Source organism: Microchirus variegatus, assembly GCF_963457635.1.
Source record: "Microchirus variegatus genome assembly, chromosome: 20".
Taxonomy (NCBI): domain Eukaryota; kingdom Metazoa; phylum Chordata; class Actinopteri; order Pleuronectiformes; family Soleidae; genus Microchirus; species Microchirus variegatus.
Window position 1 is genome coordinate 8,056,775 of NC_139821.1, and position 19,388 is coordinate 8,076,162.

The following is a 19,388-nucleotide window of genomic DNA, read 5'->3' on the forward strand; positions in this document are numbered from 1 at the left end:
AACACAAAACCAGCAGACATGCCTTCTGACGGTGAAATGCAACGCGCCAGTTGGAACAACCTGAGTAATACTAATGTACAGATGTCTTTAAAGGGGACATATTATGGAAAATCAACAATTTAATAATTTTAATACGTATATCTGGGACTCTGGAGGTCCTATGAGTCGGAAAAAAGATGACTCATTCATGTTTTTGTGGTCTGCCTCAGTCTAAGTACAGGAGATAAAACATGCGATGTTGACATCCACACGCAATGTGACGTCACAAAGAGACATTCCTGGAATTGTTGTCTCGCGGAGCTCTACTTTGTCCCTAAAAAATGTGAGAGTGCAGGTGAGGGCAATAGTATCCGGAAGAGGGGAAGTCCGCAAAGTGTTCTATTCTTGGCTGCACAGTGCAGCACAGAGTTCTACACAAACTTCCAGCTTCAGAGCATTTACTTGTCGAGTGGATACATTTTATATATCACAGAAATGTTGATGGCTTTTTTTCATTCTTCTTTTATTCTTCTTTCTTATTAACTTTGTTTGCGTATACCGCCAGTGTGTAAAGGGAGTGGATGGGATAAACTAGGTCACATTCTCATTTTTGTAAGGAAAATAAAGCAAAATAATAAAAAAGTAAATGAATTTAACTAAATAATTTCCATTAATCTTGTATTCTATAAGTAACTGATAAGGGTTTTAATTCTTTTCCTCTGCAGCGTTGTGAACAGGGCTGTTTTGGCTAGGTTAACTTGTAGAAATAGGGTATAGTATGGTGATTTTTCTTGCTGAGAGTTAGACGATAAGACAACTCTTATCTGTCAGTTATTGATGTGGAGCTGCTCGCCTGGCTCTGCCCAGTGTTAAAAACGTTATTATACTCTGCACTTGAAGCACCTCTGAACTTGATCGTCAGATTATGTTTTATTTAGACTTTAGTTTCCACGTTGACCTTCTTACAGCTAAATTTAGCTACCCCCAGATCTCATTTCATCTTTCCTCATTTTGACACAATAGTGGCACTAATCATCTGACGAAATGTTAAGTAAGAATAAGAAAGCGATACATCAATACGTCAAGGCTCTGTCTGCGTCTTCTCCACACAAACACACACACACAGATACACACACGTCTAGTGACCACACAAATGCCACATCTGTCAAGACGATGTGAGAGAAGGGTGAGTTTAAGGACAATGGTAAACAACATCTACTAACCTGAACTTGGATTTGGAGATCCTATTTCTGGAACACACAGAGAACAAAATGGATTATACACACAACACACAACACACAACACACATATAGACAGGTACACAACATGAAAGGGGGGTAATTTGAGTGGGATAAGGGGGAATTGCTTCCCTCGTTATCGCAATTGCCTTAACAAAATATGTTCCTTGATCAGCTTTAGCTGTGTGCCTTCTCAGATATAATCAGCATGTGTCACACAGTAAACATTTGTTATTTTAGACTCTGAGATTGTTGTCGGTCGTCACCGTACGACTGTAAGATGATCAAAGAACATGTTTGTCAGAAAACAGTTTTGTCTGTATATCGAGACGCCCAGCTGTGACAGTGATTTCTGGGTGCCGATAGAACCAAATGTATATCATTAGGGACATGCACTGTTCTTTTGAACAAACCACAGTGGCATCCAGTCAAAAGAAATAATGCTGGAGTGAGAAAAACAGCGTCTGTTGATTGTTCGCCACTGTAACAGCAGCAAAAAGAGGGAAACATAAAGAACTCAGGACAAGAAATTATGGAAGACATTTTAGAGAAGAGAAGAGGAAATTTGTTGTGTTCATCTCACATTATTTGACACTCATTTAAATCCCTGACTACAGATATTACATTCTCACTGTTTTTTGCTGAAAAAAGCTGACGAATGGACCGACCAGCTGACCGGACAGACCGAGTAATTGACTGACTGAATTAAAGGATAAAATGACTGACTGGCTGGATATGGAGGCTGACAGTACACATGTCTTTCTCTCTCCACGTGTCCGTCTCGATTATAAGAGCGACGCCTGCCGAAGTAGCTCTGACCCTGAGGTTCTGTCTCCATAGTGATGTAAAAAAGAACTGACAAAACACTGGACGTCTCAAAGTCTTATCTCCACAATAGCTGGAACACAACTGCTCCCAGCTAAACTGTCGCCATCTCTAGATTCACAGGTTCCTGGATAGTCAGGCGTAGGATTTTTTTTTTTTACTTGTTTCGGTCTGACAGTGGACAAACAAACAACATAACAAAAGACAAGGTAACAGATGGACGGTGAGCGTACGGATAAACAACAGTGTGTGTCATCTACGTGTGCCTGCTGGCCTTCATGTTCCACTGGATTTTTTTTTTTATTCAGTATGATCTCACCTCTAAATTGCCTGTATCATCCTTTCATTCTCTCTCGCTCTCTCTGTTTTATTCACTTCTATTCTTGAGCGTTTAAAGTGATGAATAGATTTATATGTAGGTGTTTGCTTGTGTGTGTGCTGATGTGGGGGCCCACTGGGGTCACGGCTCCCACTTGGCCCTGTGTCTAAGAAAGAAAGACAGCAACACATGCACGATGTAAAAGAGTGAGTGAGTGAGTGAGCTGTTCTTGGAGGAGAAAAGCATTTCATTGGCAAACACATGACATAGAGAGAGCAGAAACAGAGGGAGAGAAGAGATATGGGTTATTATTCAATGTAGGCTTCCTGCTTTTCTATTCAAGAGGCACTTCTTCTGTCGTTCTCTTTCGTTTAAATTGCCCGTGAGTTCATCTCCTCGGATTCATTCAAGTTCTCACCAATCAAAATTGACTCATTAACGGCATGATGACATCCCGCAGTTATTGTTTTCAACTCGTCTCTAACCGTTAGTGAATTAAAGTCCGTGAGGTTAATGAGACAGAGGTCTGATTAAGTGACATTAGTGAGCCACTCGTGTAAGTGCTCATACTGAAGAGCTAATACGAGTTCATCTCTGGAAGCGACAAAAAGGTGACGGAGAGCGCTGAAAAAGAGAGGGAGGAGAAGAGGCGAGAAAGACTGCTTACGAGTCGAGTAAAGAGTACTTACGCGAGCCGAGTACAGCAGGTCTCACCCTCCACGTCTCCCCCGGGGACATTGTCTGTGTTGACTGATTCGTTCTCGCTCGCCGGCATGCTCACTGAGAGGCAGAAAGAGATGACAGTCGTGGAAAGACAAAAAGAAGAAGAAGAAGAATGAGCCACATCCTTGATTACATCTTCCTTTCACTGTTATTTTTATGATGAGATGCTGCTACACCCAGACTTACAAGGTTCCTCCAAGCCTTCCATAGGAACATACACAAGAGCTGCTTTCCTAGTTTTGGCATGAAGGTAATCTCAATTCAGCACTGTCAAGCCCATTCTCTCTCACACACTCACACACAAATTTCCTCCCAAATTTTGCACCGCATGCTTAAACTAATTCCACATTAAGCTGCCACACTTGCAATATTTACTGGTTAGGGAGCCTGGGATGCAACCTCTGCACCAGCTCTTAGGATGGATTCCAACTTCTAAGCTGAGGGATATTTAAACGCTCCGTGAATTAAATCTCAACACAAGCCTTTTGTGATTTTGTAGTCCATGGAGATTTAAAAAAAAAAAAAAAAAAAAAGATGGATTAGAGTGATGCTGAAGCTAACCACAACCAGGGTAAGAACATAGAAGGAGCTCTCATGTCAACACAAACATTTGACCAGTTACTCCTACACTCTTAGAAATAAAAGTGCTAAGCAGAACCATATAAGGTTCTTCGGCTTATAGGAGAACCCTTTTGGCTCCAGGTAGAACCTTTTTTATAAAGGTTCCCCCTGGAACCCTTTTGGAGGGTTCCACCTAGAACCCTTTTAAAACCCTTTATTTTAAATAGTTTCTCTGGATCAAAATGACTCTTACTGGAACCATTAGTGTTACCAAGAATCCTTGAAAAAGTATTGGTTCCAGGTAGAACCTCAGCCCTTGTAGAAGGACCCTTTTGGAACCCTTATTTCTAAGAGTGTACTTGCTCCAAAGGTTTTTTTGTAGACGGGTAAATGTGTAAAAAAAAAAAAGTATAACTTAGTTTATAAAGCCACAAGGACATGACAAATGTGTCAAGTGTAATGATGCGTTACAATATAAGAGTGAATATCGAGAAGATGGAGGCAGAGACTGTTGTAGCGGAATGACAGGAGTAATATTAAGTGTCAGTTAGGGATTAAAGCAAAAGAGAGAAGTAGGAACAGGGGAATAGAGAGATGGCCATACCCAGGGAGATACAGTACGTATGAAGGGACAGGTAGGACGAGGCTGTGAAAGTGGAGAGAGACTGATATGAAGTGATACATCGCCTTTTATTACTTCTGTCAGTCTTTGTCTGCCTGTGGGATTGAGCTGCTTTCTCCTCAATGTCACCTCAAACATTTGTTGTTACACCTGCTCCGTACCAGCATCAGAAAGTGCACACCAGTCTCAACATCTCCTGTGATAAAATAAGATTTCGACCGCAGAATCATCCTGTTATAAGGCAAGAAATGGTTTGTTTTTCATGTTTCAAGCTTCCTCGTCTTTTGAATATGCTTAATTGGCTCTTGGTGGGGCGGCGTCTCAACTGTGTTCACTTACATTGACATGTACCAACTGCTGCTATAATGCTCCTCACTCACTTAAAAGCACTCGCAGCCCCTCTGGTCTCTCCTGAGGCTAAAGCCTTTCTAATATAAAACCATCCCGGTACCTCCTCCTCAATGGAGCTCTGAACTAGTTTAATACCTATTGTTAGCGTAAAACCCCAAAGACCAGCGACATTGGCGACGAGAAGATTAACCAAGGGAAAGTAACACAGAACGTGATATAGGGAGAGGAGAGGACGGGAAAGGAGGGTCGGGAATAATAGGTAAAGGTCAGACTTTTGCAAGAGAAAGGGGGATTTGTTCATTTTTACCAATACTGGCATCAGCGTGAGTGTGTAAAACAACAGAAGCAACATCCATCGTGTTAGAAGATAATGGAGATCTGTTTTGGTTCTGTCTACACAATCCTTGTCTTTCTATTCAAGAGATTAGAACACAACATTAACTCAAACAAGTCTGAGTTGAAATTACCACCAAAAAGCTTGTTATCGTCAAGCTTTTTGCTTGTTTATAGCGTGACCACAGTACTACCAGCTTCTTGTTGAGTTACCAGTAGGAGACTGGACATCTCCAAGAGGCTTCTTCAGTTCCTCTTTGAGACGTGAAATGACTTTAAACTTAACTCAAGCAAGTCTAGTCGCTTACATCCAACTAGAGAAGATGACAATGACCTGGATGACCGAGAACCTTCACAGACAATTGCAACAATTGAACTGTTGAGTCCAGAATCACCACAATCAAAAACATTTTTAAATGCGTTAAGAAAGTCGCAATATTTCCAGATTAGAAGCTATTAAGTCATTGGCTACCTACAATGCAGGGAGGGGTTTAGGGAAAGGAAGCTGAAACAACAAGAAAAGGACCGCATCATCACAAATAATACAAATAAAATGTTGCCACTAGTTTTTTTTGTGCTAACACTGTCCTCTTGTTGTTGATTCAGAGAAGTCAGGCAGAGGCGAACACTTTCCTTTCCTAAAGACCTACGAAGGAGAAAAGTGGCTTCATCTCAAAATAGCTGCTGGGAGCCATGAAATAAATACATTATAAATGCGAGTTTAAAGCCGAAATAGTAATTTGGAGGGTAAAATCTATGTCTCCAATCTTGATATTACAAAAAAAGAGACGGAGACAACAAAAAATAACAGTATTGAGAGGCAGCCACTGTGCACTTATATACTGAGGTGTAGAGAGAGACGGGAAGAGGTTGCAGTTTTCTTAAATGTCTACAGTCGGAGTTCCAGTAACTCATTAAACGAGGGTTGGACCATGCAGACAGACGCACACGCCTTACGAAGGAAAGCTGCGTTTTTCTTCATAGCTCCACGTAGAGACTGAAAACGACGGCTCTTACCTGGGGACACACACACACACATGGATATGCACAAATAAGCACTCAATAGACAGCACAAATGCAGATTTGCGTCACTGCAGCAACCTGTTGCAGAGGCACACAATTGCTCCTGCGGAAGAAAAAAAAAACAAGTACATTCCCTCTTGACAGTCACAGCTCATTTATTTTCTCCAGCTGGAACTGCGGCTTGAAAATGTATGAGTATCATTACTGGAGAAGACAATTTTTTTTCCCTCTCTTCCAACAATTTAGCCCTTAAATCTCTATTTCATTCCTAGACTTTGCCATTTGAGTCAGAAGAGAAGACAGAGAGGGGGAGAAAAAGCACAAGCATTGTCTTTCATACATAAACCCATAAATAAGTCCGGTAACACAATGGCCCTGTCCCAATACCTCCCCTAACCCTAAATTTTTGCCCTAACCCTAAATTTTGCGCGTTCTCGGGTAGGGGGGGAGCAAGGGGAGAGTGATTTTGCCCTTTTGACAAGATACACATTCAAGTCTTTGGGGGCGGGAAAACAATTCATATGATACATATACTGTTCATAAATAAATAAATAACAAGCACTCAGCTCACAACACATATCGTCACATTTAAGAGTGCAAGTGCACGCAAGTGTGTAAGTCTTAGTCACGAGGTGTTACCTCATAAATAATGAAGCCACATGCGTACACACACACACATGCGTACACACGCAGGCTGTTACTAAAAACACAAGGATTGACATCCACTATTCTCTGTTACCCTCAAAAAAAAACACTCACACAAGCCTGCAAACATTTGTCTTCATACAACACCACTAATCACATCATACATCAATATAATGTCCCCGTTTATCTTCTCTTCTTCACTATGACTGTATGATCAATCGTGAGCCTCGTCCCCACAAACACACACACACAACTTATTATTTACTTGATCTATCTGTCTCTGTAGCCGTCTTCTGCCTCTCACATACAGTATCTTCCTCAACTCTGTAAATGTCCTCCTTCTAAGGGCACGCATGTGTGTGTGTGAGTGTTGTAAAATGTCCTGGGCAGCGGGGACAAACTGCCCTCATTCATCTTCCCAGAGGAGGATCTGTCCATCGAGAAGGGAGGGAGGAAGGAAGAGCGACGGAAAGATATCCCACTTTTACAAACAAATGGATGACTGAACTTTCCAAATTGGATAACCTTGACTCATTAATATCAATAATTTTGTCAGATTATCTATATCTAATGGCTGTTAAGTTGGACCGTTTAGTACAAGTAATGGACCGAGTCATGCAGCTGACAGATACTTTAAAACCTATAAAAGTTACATCAATGGCAAATTGAACTATATGAATACTGGATGTTTCTCTTGGACTTAGACACTTCTACTGTGTCTTGCTGTAGCTGTAAATATACATATATATGTACATACATACATGTATAGTTAGTATGCTAATATAAGAAGAATTAGCAAAGCTCAATATTGTGATTTGACATTTTCCAAATTGGCCCAAATAGGAGGCGACATACTGTACATATTTGATGGCTGATAAGCCAGAATCTAAGGCACTAATGAGGTGGTTTTTCATAAAACTGATTGGCCCAAAGGAGCACAATGGTAACAGGTGAAAATAAGTCGATTTGCTACGGATAAGCCACAAGGGCGTTGTGCCCGATTTCACAAGTAAATTGGGTCATTGCTTATTTGACCATGTTGAAAATCGCTGAAAGATTAAATCATCGTTTTTTTCGTTTCTTTCCTGAGGAGTCATCGCAGTGTTGTCTGTGTGGATGATGATGTGGAGAACGCAGGCTCTGCTTCTGCACACATTAGTCATTCATTCACCATCACTGCGAGCATGCCAGAGCTCCAAAGCCACTGTGAAGCAGTTCACAGGACAGACTGTACACATTGAACAGTGCACACGCTCAGAAATAGAACAGACACACACACACACAACCCTGCCTGTTGTCCTCACTGTCCCTCTGTTTATTTTCATCATACCCTCTCCCTGCAGGTATTTCTGAGACACAGGGTGATGATTTAAGTCTGCGCATTTCTGTCAGAAAACAACGCCGCACATTCCTACGGGTGTATACCAAAGTAGTATGTGTATATGCAAGAATTTGCATGTGTGTGTGTGTGTGTGTGTTAGGGTGTCTAGAGGCTGTTAGCTGCAGTCTGACACATTCCACTAATATCTAAATAGGTTTTAAAGCTCAGGAGGATTCTCCGCCAGAGCTCGCCGATGATATTAACATCCTCTCAGGCTGTCAGTCAGTAAGTCACTTATTATCCTCACAACAGGAAAAAAAACTGTATTAAAGAACACACACACACAATCCAATCCAACCTGCCCTATCGCACATTTGCACCGTTATAAAGAAACTCCTGACCACACAAGAATCTGCACACAAACACATGTAAATTCATCCTCAAGGCAAAAGTGGAGTAAACAACATCTTGGCCTGTCTTACTGTTACAAACACGGGTTTCTGGAGAAAATGTGTGTCATCGAAAAAACCCTGCATCAGCAGGAGAAACCCACACACGCACTTTTTTACAATAAATATAACATTAAATTAATCAGAAATACACTCTATACATTGTCAATGTGGTAAACGACTATTCTAGGTGCAAACGTCTCGTTTTTAGTGGAATATGCACATAGGTGTATAGAGGCCCATTTTCAGCAACCATCTCTCCAGTGTTCTAATGGTACATTGTGTTTGCTGATGGCGTTAGAAGGCTATTGGATGATTAGAAAACCCTTGAAAACCCTTGAAAACCCTTGTGCAATTATGTTAGCACAGCTGAAAACAGTTTTGCTGTTTTTGCTTGATGAATAAAAGGGTGAGTTTTAATGGAAAACACAAAAAAAATATCTAGGTGGCACAAACTTTTGAATGGTAGATGCAAAAAGCTCATATTATGCTGCACGTTTGCAAGACCCACAATTGTGCCAATTCCGCACACCAAGAGAGTTACTGCAGCCTTTTTCTGCAGGTTAAGGATGTACTTATGGTGGTGAGCAGTGAAGCATGTGGCCTACAGTACGTACAAAAAAAAGCAGAGACTTGTATCATTCAGTGGGGATGAGGGTAATCCAGGTTATTTCCTGTAGCTACAAATTTACAGCTCCCACGGACTTCTCAAGCCCGAGCTGACCACAAAACTCAAGGCTGAGAGGAAGGACAATCGCCCTCCTCGACCACAAATCACTAGCCGTCACCAGAAGGACAAGTTGAAGCGGGAGGGGAGTTCGGAAGATAAGCACAAGAATGAACCGTACAAGCAGGAGGAGTCCCTGTTTAATACTCCCCCCCCCTGATCCAAGGAGACTGAGGTGACTCTGTGAGACAACAAAGACGTCACGAATCAGCAAGGGGTTCGGGAGGCTACAGAAATCAAAGAAGCACTCATCCAGTAAGAGCAGCTGAACATCCCTCCCTCACCTACTGTGAGGGGGAAAAAATCTATTTAACAACAGATACCTGACCTGTCTGTGGAAAAGAACTACTCAATGAGATTACAGCTTAAACAGAGAAAAAGTAAGAAACAGATGTCATCAGAGGCAAATAGATGGATTTTAAATAAGAATAAATAATCTTGATGATACCTTTCTGTATGTATTGGTCTGATTAGTAAATTATCTTTCAGTTCTTAACCCTGGGATTACAAATTTGGTAATGCTTTAGATTAGGGAACACATTACTAACATGCATATAAGTAGCATACTAGTCCTTTATGAGTATGTAAAAATCTTAATTCATGTCATAATAGAGGTAGAATAAGGTGCTAATACTATTACTGATCAAGGGCTAGTATGCTACTTATATATATTACCAAACATTTTATAGACTTTATAGTATCTCACAGTAAGTGACATGCTTTTGACGCTACAGATAAACCTATTGCATTCCTATTCTGACACTTAACAACAAAAGGAAGACTTTCCCCCCCTTTATTTCCAGTGATCTCCCATTTTCCCTCTTCTTTTCCCTCTGCTGTTTTGCTGCCTCCACATTTCGCCTGCAACAGCAGGGACTGAACAGTGACGTCCACTCCAAATTGGATTCACACCTCAATGTAATTTTCACTGACACACGCGCACACGCGCACACGCACACACACAAGACTCACGGTTTCTGGGTTTGTCATCGTCCAAGCCCTCCTCCTCATTCTCTGGGTCAATGTCTTCAGCCTGAGTGATCCAGTCTAAATAGCCCTGTAATCACACACACAAGAACAAAGACAAAAATGGATATACTTTCCTGTTACTGTTGGTGTTGGAAATTCAGTTTGACCTCCATATTGCATTGGCCTTCCTCCAGTATATATATAAAAAATGTTCAGTGAAGCCTACCTTGAGGTCTTCCTCCAGCTGCTGTTTTTCTCGGAGCTTCTGGAAGTCACCACGTGCCTTGGCCTTCTCCCTCTCCTTGGAAAACTCTCTGGGAGTAGGAAAGAGGGAGATAGAGGGGAAGGAAAGTGAGGGAAGAAAAACAGAGGGAGGAAGGAGAAAAAGAATCTGAAAATCTTATATCATGTGAGAAGAGCGCGGTAAAAAAGAGATTATTATACATCAGAAAGGGGAAGGACAGAAATCCTGCTATAGAGAGGAAAAAGAGAAAAAAACACTGCCAAGATGTTAGTTTGCAGACAGAGATCGAAAGAATCCAGGAGCTTTATTCGCATCTCATAAAATCGGAACTGTTTAAAAATCATCTATTTTAAGCAGAACAGAGATCGATAGTTTGAGCTCCAGAAACCTGGCTGTAAAACTGTTCCCAGGTACACTCAGGCCTGCTGGGAGATGAAATTCCCTCACTGATTTCTGGCTCTAACTCACCTCACCTCCCTATTTCAACCCCAGAGGGAAGGACAAAGAGGGCTCCCGTCACCAGCTGTGCCACCTCAGCTTACACCTGCCATTCTGCGTTACTAAACTCCTTACTTTTTGTCTACTATCTCATTGTTTGGTCACCACCACCCAGAGAAACACAGGTCTGACCACTCCCCCTTTTTCTCTGGAACCTTTTCTCGCCCAACACTCCGTCTCCTTCAGGCCAGCCTGTCTTCATTCCTCCCATTTACATATGACACCACATGCAGACAAATACAGTCACAGTCAACGCTCCTGTCTTTATGTTATTGCTCGTCTCTCTCTCTCTGTTCAGTCATTAGTTATTATGCCGCTCTGAGACTCGCGCACACACCATGGAGGAAGCAGTTGGTAAAAGGTCAGGCTGTGTAGTGTGTTGACAGCATCATTAGTCAGAAGTCAGACAAATAGTCAAGACAGCCAAACCTCCCCAAGCTGTTTGGACCAGATAGACCTCTGTTATTTTCCCCACAAGGCTGCTGTAACATCACCGTGGGTATGAAGAGCAAGACTTGGGTCAGTCAGGGGTCAGACACCTCACTCCCCTCACTCCCCTCACTCCTCTCAACCAGGTTGTCACTAAATCTCATCATAGTATGTGAATTTCCATATTATTTGTGTACAGATTTTTGTTCTGAATCCCAATTGAGCTCGAGTTGAGCTTCTCATGGAAGTCACAGTTCTGTATTTGAATTAAGGGGAGGCAATATTCAAAAGATCTCCAAGTTGCCAAGAAAGTAATTTGTCCCCCTGAAGGGTTAGCTCTCCGAAGCCAGATGCCTCAATTTCACTATACAGTCAACGACAAATCAAAATGACTAGAAATGTACAAGTGGGTAATGTATCTCAGTTGGTAAAGCTCCAAATGCTCGTACCCAAACACTGTGTTCAAGCATCGATGCGTTGTATAAATCTCAGTGTTCGCTGTCAGGTTGTGCCACGGGTTTGTTTTCGCAAAGCTGTACCTGAATCAGGAGACATTATACCCTATTTCTACAAGTTAACCTAGTTCCCTGGTGTCCTAATGAACATGTCTGTGACATGCTTTGGTCAAAATAACATAAGGATGAAGCACCACAGCAGTTCAATCACCCTGCCAAAACAGCCCTGTTCAGAACGCTCAATTTTGAGTGCCTGTATCTTTAAATGCAAATGAGACACAGGAAGCTAACAGCAGTTAGCATTTGGAAAAGCCATCATTTGCCGACTCTAGCCGGCACATTGCCGTCATATATAACATGTATCCACTGGACACGTAAATCCTCTGAGGCTGGAAGTTTGTGTAGAACTCTGTGCTGCACTGTGGAGCCAAGAATAGAACATGTTGCCGACTTCTGCTCTTCCGGATACTATTGCCCTCGCCTGCACTCTACTACCTAAAACAAGAAATATAAAGAGGAAGAAATAAGAGCAAAGACAATGAGCAAAGCTTTCTAAGAACAGTCGTAAGGTAAGCGAGTGAAGTTAGTCTCAGTTCACCGTTGACCCTGCCCTTACCCGCTCAACACCCCCAGAACCAAGTTTAGCACAAAGAAGGATCCGATGATGATTAAGGTGACAAAATAGATCCAGGGCCACCTGTAATCTACTGCGTCATTTACCTAGGAGATGGACGAGTGGGGCCCAGGAGAGGAAACAAGAGAGGGTGGATGTCAAGAATGAGAGGGCAGGGGAGAGAAAGGAGTGAGGAAGGTGTGATTAGAGAAATGAGGAGAGAGGAGAGGGATGGAGGGAGCAAGCGAAGGAGTTAGATTCGGAGTGACTGTTCCCAGTCGATGGATTTGGTGAGTGTGGTGCATTCACCGTATTTGTGACTTAACGTACTACATGGCAGCAACTGTATTTAACATAAATATGAAAAGACTCAAAGGATTTGAATGATAAATGACATTATATTATACGTTGTCCATGTGAGACAGTGCCCGTGACAGATGGCTATGAATGAACTATTATTAATTATTATTCACGCCGTGAAGACGTGGAGCAGATGTATTTCTGTGAAAAGGGAAGGTTAAAAACTTGAAGTCACGCCACTGTGGAGAGACGACAGCATTCAGTTAGACACTTCAACAGACTGTGCAGCAAGACTCCGGGGATTAGTCATCACTGCCAAACAAACTAACGTCAAGGTGAAAAGATGTTCAATTTACATTTTAGTCTCATCGATGATTGAATTTTTTAAAAATGTTATTGTTATTTAACTCGGATGACACTTCCATTCCATCATTTCCATCTTTAATGCCATGTTTCCTCCAGACTCATCACAGTCCTCAAAAGAACCGCTTGTGTTTTCCCAGTTGTATAAGTTTTTTTTTAGTGTTTTACCACCACAGCTGACCTGAGGGTGAATTATTTATACCCCAGTGTGTCCCTACAGGCCGGGTGGTGCTTGTAGTGAAACAGCGTGACTTGGCAGTGCAGGGTAAAAGAGCACCTTGGTCGCATGCCAGAGTAGAATTTATTAAAAATAATGTAAACACACACATGTTAAACTCCAGGTTTGTCTCTATAGTAGGCACATACTGATCTTCAAACGCTGTTTGGAAGGTTAAAGACAAAATAAGGTTCCAAATGTAACAAATCATGTATGTATCATGTATGATACGTATGTGGATGTTGCTAATTGTTTTGAGGCTGTTTTAGCAATAGGCTACGTGCACAATGGAACTTCCACCTAGCAACAGTGGCTGGGCTGCTTTTGTTGTAGTGATTTCCCGGAGACGCCAGTGAAGTGCTAAGTAGTAGAGTCAATTTTATTTGTAAAAATTTGTGAATTTCGGATACAAGAGAGACCGTTATTGTATCAAAAAGTCAGAACATCAGCCCTACATTGTTGTGTACCCCTTTGTACAAATTCGTCTCGGTACAATAGTATGATGAACTTTCGGCAGAAGTTCCATTGTGCACGTAGCCTATTGTGTGTGTGTTTATGTACCTTTCCTTCACAGACATGTGGTGACAGGAAGTGCATCACAACTGTGATGAAGGTACAGTATGTGTACGTGAATGCATGTATTGACTTGAAGCAACGGAGTGTTTGAATGTGCAAAAGGAAGTAGCGATAGAGAGATAGAGCAGGAGATTTCTCTCAGTCCAGTAACCATCAGTGTGATGCTCCTCCATTGTGGAGGATTTTGGCTCTTTTATTGCTCAAATTCTGCAGGGAGGTTGATGGTTATCGGCCTGATTTGCATATCAATGATAAGTCAGGCTATTTTGTCAAAAACTCTGTATATCAGTTACATTATATACAATACTGTGAATATTGTAATTTTTATCCCAAATCTCATATTGTGTAAAGTCATAATAATTAAAGGAGTCTTGCTACAAAGTCATTCAACTAAAACATTACGAAGAGTCAGTTCATCTTCCATTTCCCAGGGCATTATCAGCTGTCATAGAGCAAATCTACAACCAATCAAAGGCATGAAACATGTGCTTAGTCATTGCATCGAGCATGAAAAATGGCCCACCCAGTTTCAGGATGGATGGAAATCTGAGGCCAGATCTACATCGAATCAACTCAGTGATTCTTCTACTAAACAAACTAAAAGCCACATCACAAACGACACACATCCTCCCGTGCACACACATGACAACAGTGAAACCTCTTACCCGCTCAACACCCCCAGAACGAGATTGAGAACAAAAAAGGAGCCGAAGATGACGAGAGACACAAAATAGACCCACGGCAGCTCATAGCCCATAGCATCCTGCATCTGAGAGAGAGAATAGATGAAGGGAAGAGTGGAGGAGAAGGAGAGGAGTGGATTACAGAGAGATTTGGTGGCGAGAGGACAGATAAGGGACAAAAAACACAGGGTGTCAGAAAGGAAGTTTGAGAGGATTGACAGAGAGAATAATAGAGTGAATGAGAGGAGGGGGCAGTAGAGGTCAAGGACAGGCGGTGTGTTAAAGGAGGAAAAGAAAACAAGGAAAGAGTACAGCGTGTTAAAAAGAGCACTGGCAGTGCAAGAGTGGCAGCATTGTACGATTAACAGTGTGAATAAATGCTTTTGTTTGCTCGTTGGAAAGCATGATGATCCACCGTGAAGAACGATAAACAACCTTTATGTGCTTTTGTTTCCGACAAAAACACGAGCTTTTGTGAGTGTATTAGTCACGTAATATTTTTTCTAAAGGTAAAATTAGATGGAATTGTGCATATAATTTGGTTCTTTTACAGCAGCGTCATGGCAAAAAAAACTCAGTTACTACTCAGACATCATTTATCTGCATATTTTCTTATAGACTGCTCAAACAGAGACAGATCATTATCAGTGTCCCGTTGTCAGAGGGAAACGACGTGGACAAGAATTCAATTATAACGGGAATTTCAGAGTGAATTAAACGGCATTTAACAGAGAAAATGTATGACATACAGCTGCAGAAATAATCACTTTCAATAATGAGTTATTAAATATCTGCTACTTTTAATATGGAGACTACTGGACAGAGGAAGACAGAAAAAAAAGAAAAGGAGAGAGCACCAGCTGTTTGATATCATTAATCCAAATTTCCAGGAGCAATGACATCTAAGGGAATGCATGGCCAAAAACTAATGAAGCATGCAAAGCAAATGTTTTTAAAGCCTTGGTGTTGTCTAAATATTTTTTCCCCCAATATTATTTGTACTTATAATCTGATAAATAGGACCAATTTGTTAAAAGGAGAGCTGGCTTCAGCAGCAGCAGCAGCTTCATAATCAGCGTATTGTGTGAGTGTGTGTGTGTGCACCAGAGGTTGCAGTAGACAGGGTAGCAGGAGAAGGGGTGTAGAGCTAGTAGGCCCGTCTGCTCCATGTGTATACATGAACACACACACTCTCACACACACGTGCACATACATCAGTTTGAATTTGCAATAAAACTCACATTCACACACACACACAACAGTTCAATTCAGCTACATTTTCAAGCTATTAAGATTAGGTATAAGCTCAGAAAAATCAATACCTTTTAGCAAACTTCTGCACCAATCCTATTTATTTTTATTGACTAAGGTATTTACTAATGTCATGATTATTTCATTCCTTTTTACTGTGGTAAAAGGGCGACCAAGGTTGTGTTTCTCATATGTTATCATTACCTTCTAGTCAGAACTTAACATTGTTTTATTTTGATAAATTACTGGTGATCTTTAAACAACAAAAGCAAAGGTCATTTCCTCTGCTCTTAAGACTATTTTAAATGTATCTTCTATCATATAGATAAAAGACAAATGTAACTGTTTAATGTAGATTTCCGCACCTTTCTGGCTGAGGACATACAATCAAAACTATCTTTTGTTTTATTTTGTAGTGGACATTAGATTGTTTTATTAAGATGGACACTTAACTTTAAATGAGACGTCAATTTAGTTTACAAAAACTCACTTGAAAGTGATTAAATGTTTAACTGTGTCCACGTCTCTACCACATGGCCTATCCTGAACGTCCTTCTTGTAAACACCACGATCTGCCAAGCAACGTCTAACTGTTCCATCTGTCTTCTCGTGATAAAGTGCTGAAAATAATTTCTTCAATATCACAACATAAATGGTTTTTGTTCATTCTTAAAAAAATAAAAATACTTCAACTGCAAAGGTCTAAATCAAGCGCTTTCTCCAGACGTCACATATACAGCTTGATTGAACCTCAGATAACATTGATTAAAAGCACAGACTAATCTAGTGCTGTGTTCTCCTGGCCACTCACTCAGGAACTGTGTGTGTTCATATGTGCCTAGGGTGACGTGTGTTGCATGACCCTTGACCCTGGACTCTGCACACATTTTAAATGAATCTTTTGCCTTCAATTACACAGTGTATTGTCTGCATGGATTTGTCCAAGATATGAGCTAATACATGGACGCATGCCATTGTTGCTCTCTTAAGAATCTACCACAGTTTAAATACATTCCTCGCACTATTGTGGTGTCCGGCTCACCCAGTATAGCACGTCCGTCCAGCCCTCCATCGTTATGCACTGGAACACCGTTAACATCGCAAAGGCAAAGTTGTCGAAGTTGGTGATGCCGTCGTTGGGGCCCTCCCATCCCATTTTGCACTCTGTTCCGTTGTGTGCACAGTGTCGACCGTAAGCGCCGTCAGGTGCACACGGTGCTGGCTTTTCTTCTGCAAAGGTGCCTGAGACGGAAAGAAAACAGTGTTGAGAACGAGATAATGGTGTTTTATTGCACCTGTTTGTATCTGTTTTACCCAACTTTTCTTAAAGCTCCAATGTGGAACTTTTAATACCCCCTGTTTTTGCCTTGCATTGTGCAAAATTAGTGCTGGGCACTAGGTTAACGCACATTATCGCGTTTCCATGACGACTGACCAGAAAAAGACGCGTGTGACATCATGTTTACGTGCTGCGACACTGGAGTCAAGGCACCGTTTACCAGTTAGCTCCGTTAGCTGTATTAGCTCCTTTAGCGCCGTTAGTGCGCCTACAGTCGAACTAGAGCAGTCTGTTGATTAAACGAAAAGAGCAGCGCTACAAATAACCAGCATACCTGTACTTTGTATGTGTGCCTCTGTTTTTAAAGTTTAGCGTTACTTTAGAGACTTAACAATCTGTCACGTAAACATGAGGTCAGGCGTGTCTTTTTCCGGTCAGTCGTCACGGAAACGTGTTAATGTTGGCGCCGTTAACCGCCGCCATCACATTAGCGTGCCCAGCACTACAAAATATTAAACTTTTTTCTCTTACTCATCCAGGAAACTTGGAGCTGCACGGTGCAGGAACAGCAGCAATTTTCAATGTCATATGGTTGTGCAGTCCTACTGAATGTCTAGGTTTGTTTCAGGATCCACTTCTATAACTTTTCATTGTCACATTCCGTGTTTTTAGCCATAGTCCAATTGTATACAGCTGTCTCGCTTTACTAGCGCTATGAAGTTGTTGTTCCACTGCCTTGCCTGTGTGCAGCACCAGAATGCCACGAAGGCGACACAAAAACAAAAAATATTGATTTAATGACAGTTAGGGAAATACTGTATATGCTGATGCCATTATTTCTCATTTTAATTCAGTGTCATTCATGACCTATTATGCATTTTCCATCAATTGAGCTGAATGGTAAGCGGTGCCAAGTGTTATAATAGCCATGTGCCTCAGCCAGTTGTTGTTGGGAAAAGGCCAAACTAGAGGTGTAAATCAGAGCTGTAGAAAACTGTAGATTTGTTTTATTAATACAGGTATAAACAAAACAGGATGCAACGGTTGCAAACTGAGCCTGAGGAAAAGGAAATATCAAAGTACCAGAGTAGAACTTGTGGATTGCATGGGTCTTGAAACTTGAAAAAGCTTTTTTTCCAGAGTTGTACGTGACTTATCTGCTTGTGTTTGCATGGGGAGGGGTTTGTACCTAATACTGTATCTACAAAACCTATAAGATTGTCGAAGCAGAACAGAACAGGCCGACATTTCTGAAATTCAAACAGCCAGAAATACAAAATAACCATCTGTTATCTTTTAGTAATTAACTAAAAGAATCTATGAAAAGGTTGAAGGGGACAAACTCAACTCAAATCAAATGGTGCAGTAATATAAAAGAAATCAGCGTGGAAAAAGTGTCATACTAATTATACATTAGAAAACAAGCTCTCTAGGGTGATGTATAGGATAACTGAGACTATTTCACCAGCACTTACCCAGCACACAGCTAATGCCTCTCATGGGACCTATAACATCACCATAACAACACTCCAGTCCATTTATACCTAGGGGCCTCTAATGAAAATTGTTTCAATCATTTATGGAGGCTGCTCTTTCAATGATTGCACAAATTGTTCATACTCAGAAACATAAATGACGGTTTGAATAATTAATGGCGGGGATCATTCAAACTGTTTAGGCTGTGCACTCTCGCTGCTGTATTGGCTGAGGGCTGATGTTTTTTCGCTGAAATCCACAATTACACAGACCTATTACCTTAGACGTATTAGAGTAGGAATGTGAGTGAGATTACAACGTTTTTCAGATTAAAAAAAGGCTTGTGTGGTGGTACGCTGTTCACCGCTGCTTCTGTCCCCTGTGAGTGAAAGCATGTGTCTGTGTGAATACCAAACGCTTACTGTACTACTGCATGTTTTCACAAACATCTGATTGCTGTAGTGAGGTACACAAGTATGTATGTCACTTAGAAATGTCCTTATTTTTGAAGGAAATGCACTTTTTTTCAATGAATATAACATTAAATGAATCAGAAATGCACTCTATACATTTTAATGTATAGTTTAATGTGGTTAACGACTATTCTAGCTGCAAACGTCTGGTTTTTAATGGAATATGTACATAGGTGTATAGAGGCCCATTTCCAGCAACCATCTCTCCGGTGTTCTAATGGTACATTGTGTTTGCTAATCATGTTAGAAGGCTATTGGATGATTAGAAAACCCATGGAAACCCTTGTGCAATGATGTTAGCACAGCTGAAAACAGTTTTGCTGGTTCTTTATTATTATTATTTCTAATCGTGTCAATGTCTTGACTATATTTTCTATTCATTTTGCAAGTCTTTTGATGAAAAGTGTGACTTTTAATGGAAAACACACAAAAAAGATGTATAGGTG

At 41.1% G+C, this 19,388-nt stretch overlaps 1 protein-coding gene across 1 annotated transcript in view; it reads right to left on the minus strand.

Moving 5' to 3' along the window:
* cacna1c (calcium channel, voltage-dependent, L type, alpha 1C subunit) overlaps positions 1–19,388 on the minus strand; it is a gene marked incomplete at both ends in the record, with an annotated part of 156,889 nt that overhangs the window by 31,335 nt on the left and 106,166 nt on the right. Inside the window, 6 exons of the mRNA XM_083906641.1 lie at positions 1,203–1,229; positions 3,051–3,141; positions 10,089–10,173; positions 10,312–10,399; positions 14,446–14,549; positions 16,757–16,956. Of these exons, the coding sequence (XP_083762767.1) occupies positions 1,203–1,229; positions 3,051–3,141; positions 10,089–10,173; positions 10,312–10,399; positions 14,446–14,549; positions 16,757–16,956 (595 nt within the window). The remainder of the gene's footprint in view (positions 1–1,202; positions 1,230–3,050; positions 3,142–10,088; positions 10,174–10,311; positions 10,400–14,445; positions 14,550–16,756; positions 16,957–19,388) is intronic.